Genomic DNA, 16428 nt, shown 5'->3' with positions numbered 1-16428 from the left:
TTCTTCTAAAACTAAATATTTTATTTCAATATCTTTCAAGAACACGTATTTTCAGAGCCAAGTTTAAAAGTGGGTGCCAGATCCAGCTAGGCTGTTACAATCCAGGGTCAAACAAACAATTCATAAATTCCAACTACTACGTGGCAAACATGTAACTGGGCTTCTTCTATAATTCTCCAAAGTCATCATTAACTCTTCAGAAAACACTTAGGTGATTAATTATCTGTTTCTAGTCATCATTTGAAGACATCCATTTTCATATTGCATCATTATATAATCTCAGGGCCAGCTTCTCAGCTGGTGCTAATTAACATTGCTCAACTGTAGTTAATAGAGGTGAATTATTTTAAACTGTGAGGATCTGACTGTCTCGTTTCTCATTTTATTGCTTTGTTTCTTCCCTTATTTTCCACTGTAATGCAGTCTGAGAACTGCTTGTGAGATTTGAACAACAAAACAACAGCAATACTATTTGTTTGGTGTATCGCCCATCTTTCCTGCACAGTGAAAGGCACAGGAAATACACCCTCCAGCCCCAGTGGGTGCAAAAGCAGTATCTTCAACTCTTGTGTTCAAAATTCAGTAGCCAAATCACCCTGATACACCTAAATCATCAGACTGGCTTGAAAATCATGCTTTTAAAAAAAAAAAGTTTCAGTCCTTTTTATTTGCCTTGTGTTTTTTGAAAATGTAAGGGTCACATTTCTCTTTGCAAACATAGGACTAGCAACGTCATTTAAAAACAAACAAAAACTGAGTTTCCCACATAAATCTCAGGACTCCAGGAAGACCACCAAACTATGAGATTCGCAATCAGCTCAGGAGAAACAGAAGCACAAAGAAGTGAAAGGGAAAAATTCTGGAAAGACAAAGTCAAATCTCTCATGGAATAGAAGTACATAACTCAGGCTGTCTTCTTCAGACTACAGGCACTGCTGATACAACCGACCTAAGATCCTCCTGTCTTTGGGAAAGCTCCAGAGACTTATCAGCACTGCTTGATCGTGCTCTTTTTACAAGTACCTGGGATCCTACCTGTGAAAATTAGGAGATTAAAGGACTAATCCTGCCACGTACAGAAGCAATCCTTAACTCCCACCGACCTAAACTGGAGGTTACTCAGCTTCTCACAGAACCAGGCTGACATGTTATTAGTCTCCAATTCTTGGGAGCAGATCCACAAACTCTCTCATTCTTATTTCAAAATGTTACAACCGGATGCAATTAAGCAATTAACAAAGGGGTCAAATGGTCATCTGATAAACACTGGCCCAAACAGGCACCCTTGAAAGGTCAGTGCTGTTAATATGCTGTTGGGGAGAAAATAATAGTATAATTTAAGGACTTTTTAAAAAGCAAAATAACAATCCCAAAGTATTAAACTAGAGAGACTTAGCTGCTTTCTTTGTTTTATCTTTATTATACAGAGACATTTTATAGCAAGATTGCACAATTCTATACCTCACAGATGTAAATGAGGCAAGTCTCACCATACTAGAGTGAGTTAGGTAGCTTCCCCAGAACTCCAGTCTGTGTTATACTGCTGTAGTTTTACTAATTCCTTGTTTCAACTACAGGACAGTTTGTCTTAGGCAATAAATAAGTCTCAAAGGTCATGATTTGCAGCCGTCCATTGCCATTTCCTTTTAGACCAATGATACCCTGAAATCCCCAGGAAGAATGCACAGTACAAATGATAGGGGCTACAAAGTTCTTAAGAGCTAAATCCTATCCAAAATGCACAGCTAGGGTAAAAATAAGAGAGAAAAATATCAGCAGCTTTCCACAGCTGCTGCTCTACCTATGCAGGAGATAGAGGCCATGGGACTTCTGGGCTTGCAGATCCCCTGTGTCTACCTACACAGCGTGAACAAGGGGCCCAGACTTCTTATTCATTCCCCAAATTCTGCTGCCACCACTGGGTGCAAACACAGTGCTAGACAAGTTCCAAAACATCTTTGGCTCTTTGTGTTTAGAGAGAGAATACAAGCCTTGTCCTGGGGAATTAGGGCTCACAAAGCAAATAAACCTCAGATGAGCACCCTTATTTTGGAGAAATATGGTGGAGAAACTGAGTCACTGTATCTTCATTTGAAACTAAGGCTGTTCCTACACAGGCAGCCTCTGTCGACTGAGGTCACTGTTGACAGAGAAACCGCAATACTGCTGTCAACACATTCTGTCCGCACAACAAAGCGGCACGCAATAGCAAGCTGATCTGTTGACAGAGCATCTACACGTACCACCCACTCTGTTGGCAGAACACAACACCCCTTCCTGCCCACCCTCACCCTTCCCGACTGCAACTATGGCAGAGCAGTCCCCAGGCTTGCCCAGGACCACAGACCAGCTCCTGTTACCGGCCATCATAGGTCTATACAGCCACATATGGGGGGATGACCCAGAGAGACAGCCTGCAGAGCAGGCCCCCAAAGTCATAGTGCCACCATTGCAGACACCCCCTTGGGTGACCAGGAGGATCTGGTGGCATCCCACAAGCTCTGACTGGTGGTACTGGCTGGTCCTGGGGCAATGGGATGATCAGAAATGGACACGGAATTTCAGGATGCACGAGGGCACATTCCTGGAACTGTGCCACTGGCTTGCCCCTGCCCTGAGATGTCACAACACCAACCTACTGCTGGCCATCCCCATGGAGAAGAGGGTTGCATCACCCCCTGGAAGCTGGCCACCCCCAACAGCTACTACTCCATGAGTCACCAATTGGACATCAGAAGGCCCACCTTCAGGGCTGTTGTGATGCAGGTAAGGAAACCATCTGGCCACAGGCTGTGCAGAGCAGGAGTGGGGACAGGACTAGGAAAGCAATGGAAGCAAGGGGAGAGGGGGAACAAGTGGAAAGGAACAAGGGAGAGTGAGAGGGGGGACTGAAGAGGGGGAGGGAGCAGTGGAAAGAGCAGGGACTGGGGCAGAGGGGGATGGCGAAAGGGACAGGGAAAGAGAGGAAAGGGGCAGGGGGCAAAGGGGGATAGGGGCAGGGGGCTAAAGGGGATGGGGCAGAGAGGGACAGGGGGCAAATAGAAGTGGGGCTTACTGTAGCCCAGGGGCCCTATCTCCCCAGATCCTCATGGGGGTGTCTGGTCTCCCCCACCCACAGGTGGTCCAAGCCATAAATGCTGTCCTGCTGCAGAGGTTGGTGTGGCTTGCCGGCATGGAAGCCCTTGCTGCCAGTTTCAACCACATGGGCTTCCTCAGCTGTTTTGGGACAGTGGATGGGACCCACATCCACATCCGGGCCCCAGAACACAGCGCAAGCCAATAACTGAATTGGATGGGTTACCACTCCGTGGTGACTCAGGCCTTGGTGGACCACTAGGGGCAACTGCTTGACATCTATGTTGGGTGGTCAAGCTGTAGCCACGACACGAGGGTGTTCTGGAACTCCAGCCTGTTCTGGCAGATGGAGGCAGGCACCTGTGTCCTCTCCTGGGAGCTGGCCATCAGGGACACACAGATGCCCCTGTGCTTCATCGGGGATGCTTCCTATCCGCTCCTCCCATGGCTAATGAGGTCATACATGGGACATCTGGACCCCACCCAGGAACGCTTCCTTTCTGAGGCTAGCATGGGCATGGAAACCCTCTGAGCTCACCTTTAGGAGCCCAAACAGAAGGTTTCGGAGCCTCCTGAACCAGCTGGACATGGGGAAACAGAACATTCCCCATGTTGTGGCCGCCTGATGCACCCTCCATAACTTGGTGGAGAGGAAAGGGGAGGACTTCCTGCACGGGTAGTAGCCAGGGGGTGGTGGCCCCTACAAACAGCTGGGTGCCACACCTCACCATCAGGCACATGCTGAGGGGGTCCACATCTAGGAGGCACAGTGGGAGCACCTCACTCCTGGCCCCCAATAATACTCCCCAAGTCACCTCCAGGAACCACCCCATGCCTACAGCCCTTCAAACCCCCCACAGTTGCCCCTCCTGTCCCCCCACACCACCCCCCTAACTGCATCCAAAAGGAAATACATGGGGATGGGCTTAAAACAACCAAAGCTTTACACCAAAAGACTGAAACCATTTGCCGAAAAATAGATAACTGTGAAAGGCCTAAACTAAGTAATTGTACATTAATAAAATATTCTATATGGACTTATGACCTATATACATAACTATGGGGGGCTGTGAACTGGGAGGGGAGGCTCTGAACTGGCAGGGGGCACTAGCCCAGAGAGGGGCTGGATGACCTCAAGCTGCACTGGCCATGGGTTTCCGTCCACGTTGAGTCCTGGCCTGTCTGGAGGCTGGGTCAGAGCCAGGAGTATGGAGAGGTGGGGGCGGCCAGACATGGGGTTGGGCTCAGTGGGGGAGCCGGTGGGAGTGGGTGGTGGGTCCTTGGGGGACCTGGAGGAGCAAGGGCTACCACCGCTGCCCACCGCAAGGCCTCTAGGAGCACCTGGTGCTTGGGCTCAGGGTTGGCAGGGGGGACTTTGGCAGTGGGGAGCAAGGGGGCAGCAGTGGGCCACCCATGCCTCTACAAGGTCGAGGGCACTGTCCACCCAGGCCAGCCACATTTTCGAGGACTGCACCTGGGCCTACAGCTGTTCCCACTCTGCCTGCAGCCTCTCATACTCCACTTGCAACCATTCCCGGTAAATGGCATTCTGCTCCCAGCTTGCAGTTGGCAACAGCCAGTAGCCAGCATCTTGACTCTTGGGCCACAGTTGCACACCAGGGGCAGTGATGTGGCCTCCCTGGGTGACACTTCCACTGGCTCAGGCTCCTCACTGGAGCTGCCTGGTTGAGCGGCGGGACTGACCTGGCCCCTGGATGGAGCGGCTGTAGGGTGGGAAAGGGGGGGAACACTGGGGTTATCCTGCTGCACAGTCCCTGTGGCCCATTCCTCTAAGCAGCAGCCCCCCCCAGGCCATGGGATGGGTCCATCCAGGGTGTGTGTGCCCACGTTCCTGGACAGTGGGCCATGTTGGATGGGTACACTGTGGTGTCATGGACATCAGCTGGACCACTGCCCTGCGTCAGGCCAGCCCCAGGTGTCCCATGGAGAGGCGGCCATGTAGCAGTCCCCACTTGTGGCTGGAGGGCATGCTGGATGCAGCCAGCGCCTTGCGGGGGCCTTTCCCCACATGCTTGCAGCCCCTAGCACTGTCCAGAGGGGTGAATGCTGAATGACACCTGCAGCCATGCCTGATAGTGGGGAGTCGCACCCAGAGGTGGTGTGTGTGGGGAGGGCCCATCACCCAGGTGGCTGGCATGCTCTCAAGCATAGTGGGGGTGGGTGGCTACCTCCACCAAGATTCTAGGGAGTCAGGCAGCTTGTCCTGGATCTGTGGGTGGTCATGTCTACCACCTGTGGGGTCCAGGTGGGATGCCCCAGTGGGTGCATGGTGCTGGTGCCAAGCCCAGGACATGGGTGCCTGGTGGGTCCATCCCAACAGCTACGGTAGCATGCCCCCCCACCATATGTATGCTCCCCTGGGGGGGTCTCACCAAAGGGTGCCAGGAATAGATCCAGGGCCACTCATGCTGCTGGCCTTTGAGTTGAGGCTGCAACTGTGGCTGTGATTGACTCTCCAGCAGTTCAGCATCCATATAGCTTTCCACATTCCATACTGCAAGTGCCATGCAGCTCAGGGTAGCCAGTTAGAGGGCGAATGGCAGCCTCTTTCATTTAGAACAGAGAAGGACTAGTTCTCTCTGGCAAGCTGGGAGATACCCTGAGTTTAAGAACCTCTGGAACATCTGCTCCAAAACTGTCTTACTGATGGGTCATTGCCTGAGCCCGATATTCCATCATGATCCACAGCAAATCCACTTTCTGTTAGTGGGCTGCATGCCTGATCTGCTATGGCATCATTGCTACCAGGATTTCTACAATTTTCACCTTTCATGCCTCTTTTGTTGAGTGAGTTCAAAGAATCCCAGGGCATCTTACATCATATGTGAGTCACCACTATCCGTCTTCCAGTGGTTTTCACAACCACCATTTTGTTTTCAAAGTCACTGTTTTGCAGGATAAAGTCCCTCATCCTGTAGATGGTCTATATTCTTTGTTTCTTGATGTACAGATTAATGTATAGCCATATTAAAATGCACACTCTTTGCTTACATCCTGTTTATCAAGTGATCCAGATTGCTCTGAGTTGGTGACCTGGCCTCTTCACTGTTTACCGCTCCCTCTAGTTTTCATGCCATTTGCAAACTATCGATGAGGATTTTATGTTTTCTTCCAGGTCATTAGTAAAGATTGTAAATAGTATAGGGCCAAGAATCAGTCCCTGCAAGACTCACTAGAAACAGACCTGTTCAATGACAACTCACTGTTCAAAGTCACCATTCCAGACCTATATGTAAGCCAATTTTTAATCCATGCAATGTATGTTAGGTTAATATAAGGCAATTTTTTAAATCAAAATGATGTGTGACACCAAATCAAATGCCTTTCAGAGGGCAAAGTATGTTATGCTAAAACCTTTATAAACTGAACCTGTCATCTCATCAAAAATGATATCAAGTTTAGTGTAACCAGATCTATTGTTCATAAACTCCTGTTCTGAAATCATTACTTTACCCACTTTTATTATTAATCAAATCCTGTATCAGCCACTCCATTTTCTTGACCAGCATCAATGTCTAGCTGACAGGCCTATAAGTACCAGATTGTACTATTTGTCCTTATATTAAAGTGGACACATTAGGCTTATGTTAATCTCCTGGAACTTCCAAAGTTCTCCAATACTTTTTAAAAATTAATATTAATGATCTAGCAAGCTCCCCAGCTAGTGCTTCTAAAACTCTTGCGTACAAGTTATCTGGAACTGCTGATTTTAAAAAGTCTAACTTTAGTAAGTTTCTGATCAACATCCTCTAGTGATGCTAGTAGAATGGAAAGCATGTTATTACCATACGATGCGATTGAATCATTCGATTCTCCAGAAATACAGACACAAATATAGACTGCATACCTCTGTCTCTTCTGCATTATTGTTCTATTATTTCCATTTCATAATGGACTAATAATCTTGCCTGTATTCTTTTTTCCTAATATATTTTAAAAACTCTTATTGTCAAAGCCAACATTTTCTCACTCTGTTCCTTGACTTCCCTTATCAAATTGTTAGCACAAAAATTAATGCAACTGCAACATAAAAGTCAGCTCAACCTTCTCCCCAGGCAAATCATACCATTAGTAAATTACTAACCAATGGTTACTGAAATTATTTTAAAATGAAATATAAAATAATTTTAAGAAAGAGTATTTTACATCTGAATACTTACATTTTTCTTCTGTGTTTGTACAGCTTAGCAGAATGGGCTCCTAGTCCATGAATAGGGTTCCTACACACTACTGCAATACTGTACTGCATGCAGAGAGAGAGAGAGGAAGGATAGATAGATATAGACATAGATATAGAAATCCCACATTGGGAGCAGTGGAGGAATTCGTGGTTTGTCTGTTGCCAACAATAGATGCATACCATGTTCTAGGACTGATACCTCAGATTTTGTTTACTAGTTTTTGGGCTTCCACTCATTACTTCAGTTATGTGCCTTTGTGCAGGAGAATTGCTGTGCCATTTCTACCTACTGGCTGTACATGTCCCAACTTTTAAGAGAGGATGGGTCACTCCAGGTTCTACTTCTGTCACTGTAGGTACAACCCACTTCTTTAAATAAGAGGGTACAGAGTGTGGTTGATACCATCAGCATAGTCTATTATACTGACACAACTGTTTGGCAACTATTGGCTCGGTTTGACTACTGAAGCATCAGGTTGTGACACTATAATTTCTGGCCAATGGAAAGGACCACTGTACTCATTTTATAGTAACTTTTGCAGATAAATCAAGTCTCAAACTACAAATACAAACCAACTCCTTCCCCCATGCACCCCACCCCCAAACTAAATGAGTTGTTCCAGAGGTTGACAAGTTCTGCCTGCTGTAGAACTTGTGTGTTTTATAGGAAATTTTAGCTAGGGGTGTTATTTTAAGAGAAGAGCAAATGGGGAAACCCCATGGCCTAGCCAGTAAAGTATGAACTTAAGGTGCTATGAAGCACTCTTAAATGAAATTCAGAACAAGAGGATTCATTGTTCCTCCTGATATGTTTTAGCGGATCCTCTGATCTCAGACTCTCTGCATGTATCATGGCAGCCCTCATCCTTTAACCTGTGGTTTTAAAAAGCTCTCTCTTATGTTATTTATGACTGTAAGTGTCAGTAGCCAGCCTCTGTGTTCCCTACACACACACATACTGGGGGAGGGGCTTATTTTATTTTGCCAGGAAGAAAGGATTTGCATTTGGAATGAGTGGTTTGGGGACACTGGAGAAGTTATTTTGCCACGGGGAGGAATGGGAGGATGAAGACTTCAATTCTCTACCACCATGTGAATGACTCAGAGAGCACATCACTCCCTCTTATTTATGCCCCATCCATCAGCATCTTGTGCCCTTTCGCTCTCCAGCCTCTCTTTTAACAACATTCTTCCTCTCTACCACTGTCTCACCTTTTTGTCCAATCTCAGGAACATTACTGGCATGACAAGGTATACAAGCATCAAAAAAAGGAATGCATCATGTTTCATCTCAGCTATTCCATTGGGCTACACTGTTGACCTGCCCTCTTTCATTTTCTCCCTTGTCATCATCATCTCATTTATTTTTCTTAATCCGTTCTTTAATGCTGTCTTAATGCTTCTCCTCCTTTCATTGTCAAGTGACCCACCTTCACAGATAGGGAGGAGAAGGAAAAGCAGATGGAAACAATGTCGGAAATAATTACAAGTCTGAGAGCAGCAGCCAGAGTTTTCCTGAAGTCTTTCTTTACCGGGAGGCTGCAGTTGGCATGTCATAAATGGTTTTTCCTCAGCTATGTAGGAACACAAGAATTCACCTTAAAATAACCATATGATAATCTATTTTATGCAAAACTTAGTTAGCCTGTAGGCCCAAGAAATCCAGCCCAAAGGAAATGTCATATCTAGAAAAGGGCTGCTCGTGTCTGATATCCCAGTTACTTAGGCAGTAGGTAGGTGGCAATGGTAAAACTCAGAATATCACATTCAATGAAGGTAATAATAGCAGCAGTAAATGTAAGAGAACACTTATTAACCAAGGTTTGCCTGTCATCCGAGAGTTTCCAGCAAGGGTCGGGGTTCGGAGAGGAGCCAGGGCACAAAAATCAAGAAGGCATCTTCATATCCCACTGGAGACTTATTACTCCCCAAAGATCCTTCTCAGAGACCGAATCCTCACCAGCTTCTCGCTTCCTCTTTTGTAGATAGTGACTACAAATTGGTGTTTTCAGAAAAAAGTATGTACTGTACCACACACACAATCCCTATGTCCCCACTCCAAGCCGTATTTAGTCTGGCAAAGTAACACACATTAAAGAAAAGAAGCATAACTGGATCAGCCTTCCTTCCAATGGGAAAATATTAATATATTAAATATATGTTTCTGTATAATTTTATAGAGAGAGATTATAGATATCTCTTCACCATACACTTCTGACCATCTGCTAAATCAGTTTCTTTTCAGTTATCTGCAATTTCTTTCAAATCTGTGGGCAAAGGAAGTCAGACAGTTTTATGCTCCAGTTAATGGAGAGTTTGACATATTTTTGGCTGAGTTGCTACAACAATTTACTTGAATTTAAAGTGTTAACTTTGGCAAAAGAATTAACTGACAGTTAACAAAATATTACTTTGTTAGAAGATATTCATGCAAACACACAAAACTATCTAGAGGTATGTCCATATAACACAAAATTCAGGTAACATGAGAAATTTCTTAGGGAAATATATAACTGTGAAGTGATAAAGTGACAGAGTTCCTGGATGGAAGAACGAACAACTATTTTTCTTTTGTTGTCCTAACAGCCTGCTTTTTAACATTGTAAAAACTGGTTAGCACTGCCTAACAAATGGTTGGAGATGGGTAAACTATTGGTAGTGAATACGTTATTCTATTAATTTATTGTCTTTCTGTTCCTGTAACACATTTCTACAATTATTCATTATTCAAAGCGGTTTAGCACTTTATGTGAACATATAAAATTATTCACTCGGTATTCACGGTTTGTGATGTTTGTTTGAATTGCTGAGTTACATTGGATTGTTTCTGTTGGCTGCCTGGATGACTCAAAATTTTATTGTGAAAGGAAATCAAAAAGAGATTTCAAGTTACCAGTGTGATTCTTGTTTGGATAGTAATAGCAAGACTCACTTGCTGCAATGTTTCTTCAAAACTTTCTCTTACATGAAAATTCACAGTCAACAAAGAAAAACACTAATTTTTATAGTTTCCATTCAACATCTTCATGAACACTTTCTTGCAGTATTTTGCCCAGCTAATTAAGCTCTGTGGGGCATTTTATTTTACCTTTATTCATTGATTTCTATAATAGCGCCTGTCCGTTTAACACAAAATAACAAGAGCCCTTGCAACACTTTCATTAAGGTTGTTTCACCTTCCAATGTTTCCATTAGAAACTTATGTTTTTTGTGACATAAGAACTGTATGACATCCAAAGTGAAGCCTGCAAGATCAGAAACTGACCCACAATTTTTTATTAAAATATTTGGCCATTCACAAGTGCTAAATGAATATAGAAGATAATAGTTTCTCACGTTCTTTGAGTTCATACATAAAACTAGATTAGTTTCTGCTACTCTTGATATTTCCTAGCCTAGCTCTCCATATCCTTCCCTAATGATTGGTTGCTTTAGTGTGGGAGGTTATAACAAGTCAATTATTTTGGTTTAGGAAACTAGCTACTGAACAGGCACAGTGACTAAACATGGATAGGAGCCCCTCTTTTTTATATAACTCAAACAGTAATATATGGATTTGTAAGTATTTGAAGTATGGACTAAAACACAGCATACCTTAAAATGACTCAGAAAAGTTAAGTTGTTTTCTATCATAAATAACAGGCTGCAATGTTTCCATAATTTTATTATTTATGTATACTACAATTTCATGTTTGGAAGAAAAGAATAAATATGCCTTAAACAAGCAAACTCACTTTCCTTTCAATGGTTGATTCAATAGCTGACTGCAAAAGGTCTGTTGGGGAAACACTCTGAATTAGGAGTACATGATATAGCCCAAAATGCCATACGAACAAAATAGTTTTTATTTTTGAATATTAGCTGCTTTTTAAAGTGACTATCACAGTCAGTTCCTTCTTTTAAACAACATGCAAAGTTTCAGCTTACAAATTTAATGATGACCTTCCCATCTGCATTGTCAAAAATTAAAAACACTCTCATGTGAGGCAAGAAAGTAATTGAAAACCAAAGGTTTTATTATTTTTGTATTCCATAATGTAACCGTGGCCAAATGTATTCAAGCCAAATATAGGAAGACAGAAAACAGAATTGCGTACTAAAGGCAAATATCTGTTTACAACAAGTTTACTGACATCTTGTAAATAAAAGAAAATACATAAATATTGTTTATTAATATAAATGCAGAGAAACCCTTCAGCATAGCGGATGCAGTTGTCATTGTGATGATATATAGAAAACTTAATCCTTCTGCTGGAAATATTTGAACAAATCGATTAAAATCCTTTCTTTCTGGTTCTTTTCTTTTTTGGGGGGGCAATCTTATAACAATTTTTTTTCTTTAATTCATTTTTAAGGTGCAGGATGGGCAAACCTAGAAGGCTTTTTTCTCCTGAGTCCTTCCTTTAACATAGTTCCCACTGTATACAATAAACAAGGATTGTATAATTATTATAGGATTTAGCTCTTCCCTGGTGAATATAGTGTCATAGATGTAATTTTGGAGATTGGCCAAAAAGAAGATGCCAGAACTCGGAGCTGCAGTCACTCACTTGCAACAGTCTGGGTCAAAATGTAACAGGAAAAAAATACCCATGAACAAAACAAAGAATCTCTGAAGTTGTAGGTTATTTGATCAGATTATTAAGAATGCTGTGGTTTATTTTAGTGAGGATTTATTCTTTGGTTTCTGGACCAACTCAATTAACGTCAATATTTATGGTGAGCTGCCAATATGCTTAGTATTATACAAAATTTAGGGAACTACGTGGTCCATGCCTTGTCAATATCTTTGGAGAAAGAAGGGTCCGTAATTCTGGTATAAGCAACATTTACTTACAGTTTCAATTTTTGACAAGATAAATATATTCATTTTTTGCTCCTGGCTCCCTGAAGAAACTTACAATTGCAATAGCTTTGGCTGTATTTTCAAAAGGTATTTTAAAAAGTGAGGAGTTTAGAACTGCATTCTGACAGCTTATTGAAATTGTCACATAAATGCAAGTTTTATTCTTCAGCAGAAAGGGATTTGCCCTTTGCTGATTTTTAATTTCCCACAGTTTCTTTTGTAATTTACAATGTTCCCCATAGGGAAGATTTTATTTTTGTGGCTCCTTCCTAATAAGGTTTCTTCAGCATGAGAACTGGCACATTTGCTTTTTTTAATCATCTGTTCTTTAAGCAATTATAATTGGCAAAACAATGGTTTAAATTAACCAGGACAATTTATCTTCTTTAGAAGCATTATTGACCATATTAACACTGGCCTATAATGAATTAAATGAATTTTATCAATGCAGTCTGGGATTACAAAGATTATTAATTTGATAAAAAATTTCAGTGCTTCAAATCTAAAATAACATAGGTTCTTTTACTAACAATACTTCATTTTTATTGATTTTAAGGTATAGTGCTAGTATTAATTTATCAATGCTTATTTTCCCCATTATATGTTAACATAGCTTGCTCTCGTCTGTCAAGATCTTAAATCATACCAAATGGTTACCTGCTTCAGTGACAAACTTAGTCATATGTTCTTATGCTAAAACAGAGGCTCATTTAATAAAAATGTTAAAGCTAATCTATATTAGTCATCAATATTTATTATGAATGTTACATAGAGAAGCATGCTATAAACCACAATTACACAGAATGAACTTTGTGGAAGGGCATTCAAACTGATTTAGGATTAAGCCTAATTTATGTTTAAAATACACATTAATGGCTTATGGATACCAAACAAAACCTGGAATTTATAAAGTATTCTTGAGATTTTAATCATGTGCAATAACTGTAACCACCAGAAAACTCTCACTCCAAGTTTTCAGTTAAAATGTAAGACAAAGCATATGTTACTTTTAAAGGTATTGCTAAATGAACATGGATCTCAGGCTAGAATGAGAGGCAGAAATGCACTAAGACACGTAGACAAGATTTGCAGCCACCTGAATGGGAGTTTTGCTTGTGTATATGCTGCAGAATCTGAGCAGTCCATTCTTGATCCCAGTCCTGCAAAGACTTATGTATGTGTTTAACATTTTCATTCTTTAAGAAGCCTCATTAAATAATCAAAATTACTCCATGGGCAGATCTTCAACTGTAGCCCACTGACTTTAATACAACTGCAGCAACTTATACTAGCTGAGGATGTGACCATACTGGATCATATACATATGGAAATGTTTGTAGGACTTGATACTTGATCATTTCTGAGACCACAATGTTGTTGGGTTTTTTTTCATGTTGGTGTTTTAACTTCAAATGCTGTACTTTTGGTGAGTTGTATCAAATAATTTTTAAACTAATTTAAGATAATATAGAAGTGTAATGTTTAGAAAAAAAATTCCAAAATGAACTTATCTTTAAAAATACATTTTATTCTGTTCAACTTTTTGACATCTGGAGCCCAAAATAAAATGTATTAATTGTATTTGGAGTTGCATGTTGCTGTTTTTGTAAAAAAAAATAGGTCTGAAAATTAAGCATGCTAACCTGCCAACTAATTAGTGAAATATAGTTTTATTGTTATGGTAATTAAATTCTAGAATGTTATTTTCCTACAAATTCTGGAAGCTAAGAAGATGAGTGATTAGAGACTTGTCTAATCCTGCTGCAACTTTAAGGCACCTGGAAAACTAAAAAAGCCCAAAATGTGTGTGATAACACGTATTTCAGAATATGGGCTAATATTTAAAACATTACCATAACAGCAATTACTCTGGAAAGCAAAAGTTTATCACATCTTTTACAGCACTCCTAGAAAACCTTCAGGTTTTCATTTAAACTCTTTTCCTACTAAAGTCAAATAAGAACTTTTATAAATAGTGTGGTCAGACTTGCAGAAAATGCCTTTTTCATTTGTACACTGTAAAAATAGTGAGTAAATTAAATGAATTGTTTGCAACATTCTTAATGAAATTTATTTTGCCTGTGCTAGTCAAGATATGTGCAACTGATACTTTCAGTGAATTATGTAATGTTTCATAACCTGTAAACAGGTTGCTACTCAAAATCCAATATAACTAGCTTTCACTATATACTTTAATTAACATACATTTTCAAAAGTCCAGGAGTGTTTCTGGTATGAAATATTACATCTATTACTTCTGTTATAAATAAACATACAAGTTAAGACCTAACCCAGGTTCCAGGCATCCTGATAAGACACTAAAAATATAACCTTGATTATGAAATCAAAACAACAAAAAAAACAGCAGCAGATGCCACAAAATTCAGCCATCCAGCTGAAAAGATAACAAAAGTCTGACATTTCCCAACAGAAAAAAATAAATAACAAAAAAGCCCTCTCCTGTCAGAAACGGCTTGATTCCCCCACCCTCTTAACGTTCTTGGCTTTAAAATACTAACATCTGATGTCTGAGCTGTACATAAAAGGGTGGGGAACATAAGTCATCAATACACATACGTGTTTGATTTTTTTTTCCTTTTTAATGGAGCTGGCCTAAGGCTAGCACTTTCATTACATCAATGAAAGAAAGAAAACAGAAGCCTGCAGAGGGGAGTTATAGAAACTGACTTTACATAAACAGTGTGAGAAACCTTTTTCCATGACCACCTACTATGTAGCTACTTTACCATTAGTGCAACCTCTCTTTTATGAGTAGTACAACTTCCAGGGCCCAATCCTGCTTTGTTTACACAAACTGAGCTCCTTCTGGGAGATTTACCTCTGTACTAACTACAGGATCAGAGCGATAGTTTGTAAAACAGAGAAGAAGAAAAAAATGTTTCAACATACCTAAATTGACAAAGCTCATGACCATGTCGGCATCATTCAGAAAGTTGGTGTCACGCAGGCTGGCCAAGGGAGGACTTTGTGTGGTCAGGGCAGTCGTGCGAGATAATTGTATTCTCCGGGAGAATGCATTTGGAGATGTGGAATATCCTTTTCTTATCCCTCTGTTCTCTCCTCCCATTGATTCCCTCAGTGAATACTCCAGTTCATCAGTATCCTCTTCATTTGTCATGGCATTGTAGAGGTCCAGCATAAAGAGAGGTGCAGATGAAGCCTGCTTCCCAGGTGAAAATGGTCTGGGTCTGTGAGGTAAACCTAAGATAGAGAGAATCTCTCTCTGTATCTCCCTTCTCTCATGGTTCCGGAGCCTCCTGTAGATAAAACTTGAATGGACATGATTGTCTCCTATGCCCCCCTGTGCATGACTTGCCAGAACCCAACAATTCCAGAGCAAGCCCAGGAAAGCTTTGAGCGCTGTTAGGTTCATCTTTGAAAAGAAAAAAGAACAAAAATATTTCTCCTGCTTATTCTGAGCTCCTGTGAGTTCTGCTTTCACAGTGGCAGAAAAAACAAAATTTACCTATTCTTCATGTCAATGTCATCTCTAAACATAACATCTTTGGTGATTCTTCCCCGCCCTCCGTTTAAATATTATGCAATGTGTCAGGTTGCAGTTATTTCTAGGAAAGCTGAAATTCAGACTTCCAATTTTCCACTGTTGTTATCGTTTTTTCTGCATTTATGGAGCAGAAGACCTGTATTTTGTCAGCTGATCTAGGCATTCCTATAAAACCCTTAGATAACCAGGTCTTTAGTTCAGGGTTGTGCTAGCAAGAGCTGATCTTCTGATACACTGTAGTTCCCAGAGTTATCTTCACTCATTATTCTGAGTTCTTCTCACACCTTGCGCTCTTTCCAAGATAAAGTCCTGAGTCACAGATTTGTCTTGATCTTTACCTTGGTAGTATAATTTATATTTGTCCAGCAGCCTGCTGATAATTTTAACATCTTTTGAATCACCTTAGTGTAAACTAATTCTAAAGCATGTACTAATCTAATTCATATGTTTTCCTGAATTTACTTGAAAAAAACTTCTGTAAATCCATTCAACCCCTGTCAGCTTCTTAACTGTTATTTCCAACTCTAGCAGGCACAAATATAACAGCTCTCTTCAGCAGAGATCTAAAGACTAATGTAAGCACAACCCTGCTGGGAAAGAAGAGGCTTCTCATTGTAATTTGAACCCGGCAAAGCAAAAAATTTGTTAACCCTTCTGCTGCCAGACAAAGCTTCAGGCCCCCCCCCAGAACCCCAATGTACACTAATATTTGTAAATTGGCTACAGAATTTAACATTTGCATACAGCTTCTGGAAAACCTCAGCTCTTTAATTTAATTTT

General features: G+C 41.3%; 1 protein-coding gene across 1 annotated transcript in view; it reads right to left on the bottom strand.

Annotated features, from left to right (window-relative positions):
• BMP5 (bone morphogenetic protein 5) overlaps positions 1-16194 on the bottom strand; it is a 92443-nt gene extending 76249 nt beyond the window's left edge. The window contains exon 1 of the mRNA XM_074991139.1: positions 15033-16194. Within this exon, the coding sequence (XP_074847240.1) occupies positions 15033-15516 (484 nt within the window). The 5' untranslated portion in view covers positions 15517-16194. The remainder of the gene's footprint in view (positions 1-15032) is intronic.
• Between the last annotated feature and the right edge of the window lie 234 nt (positions 16195-16428).

The sequence above is a fragment of the Carettochelys insculpta genome, chromosome 3 (assembly GCF_033958435.1).
Source record: "Carettochelys insculpta isolate YL-2023 chromosome 3, ASM3395843v1, whole genome shotgun sequence".
Classification (NCBI taxonomy): Eukaryota; Metazoa; Chordata; order Testudines; family Carettochelyidae; genus Carettochelys; species Carettochelys insculpta.
This window is presented reverse-complemented; position numbering and strand designations above follow the sequence as displayed.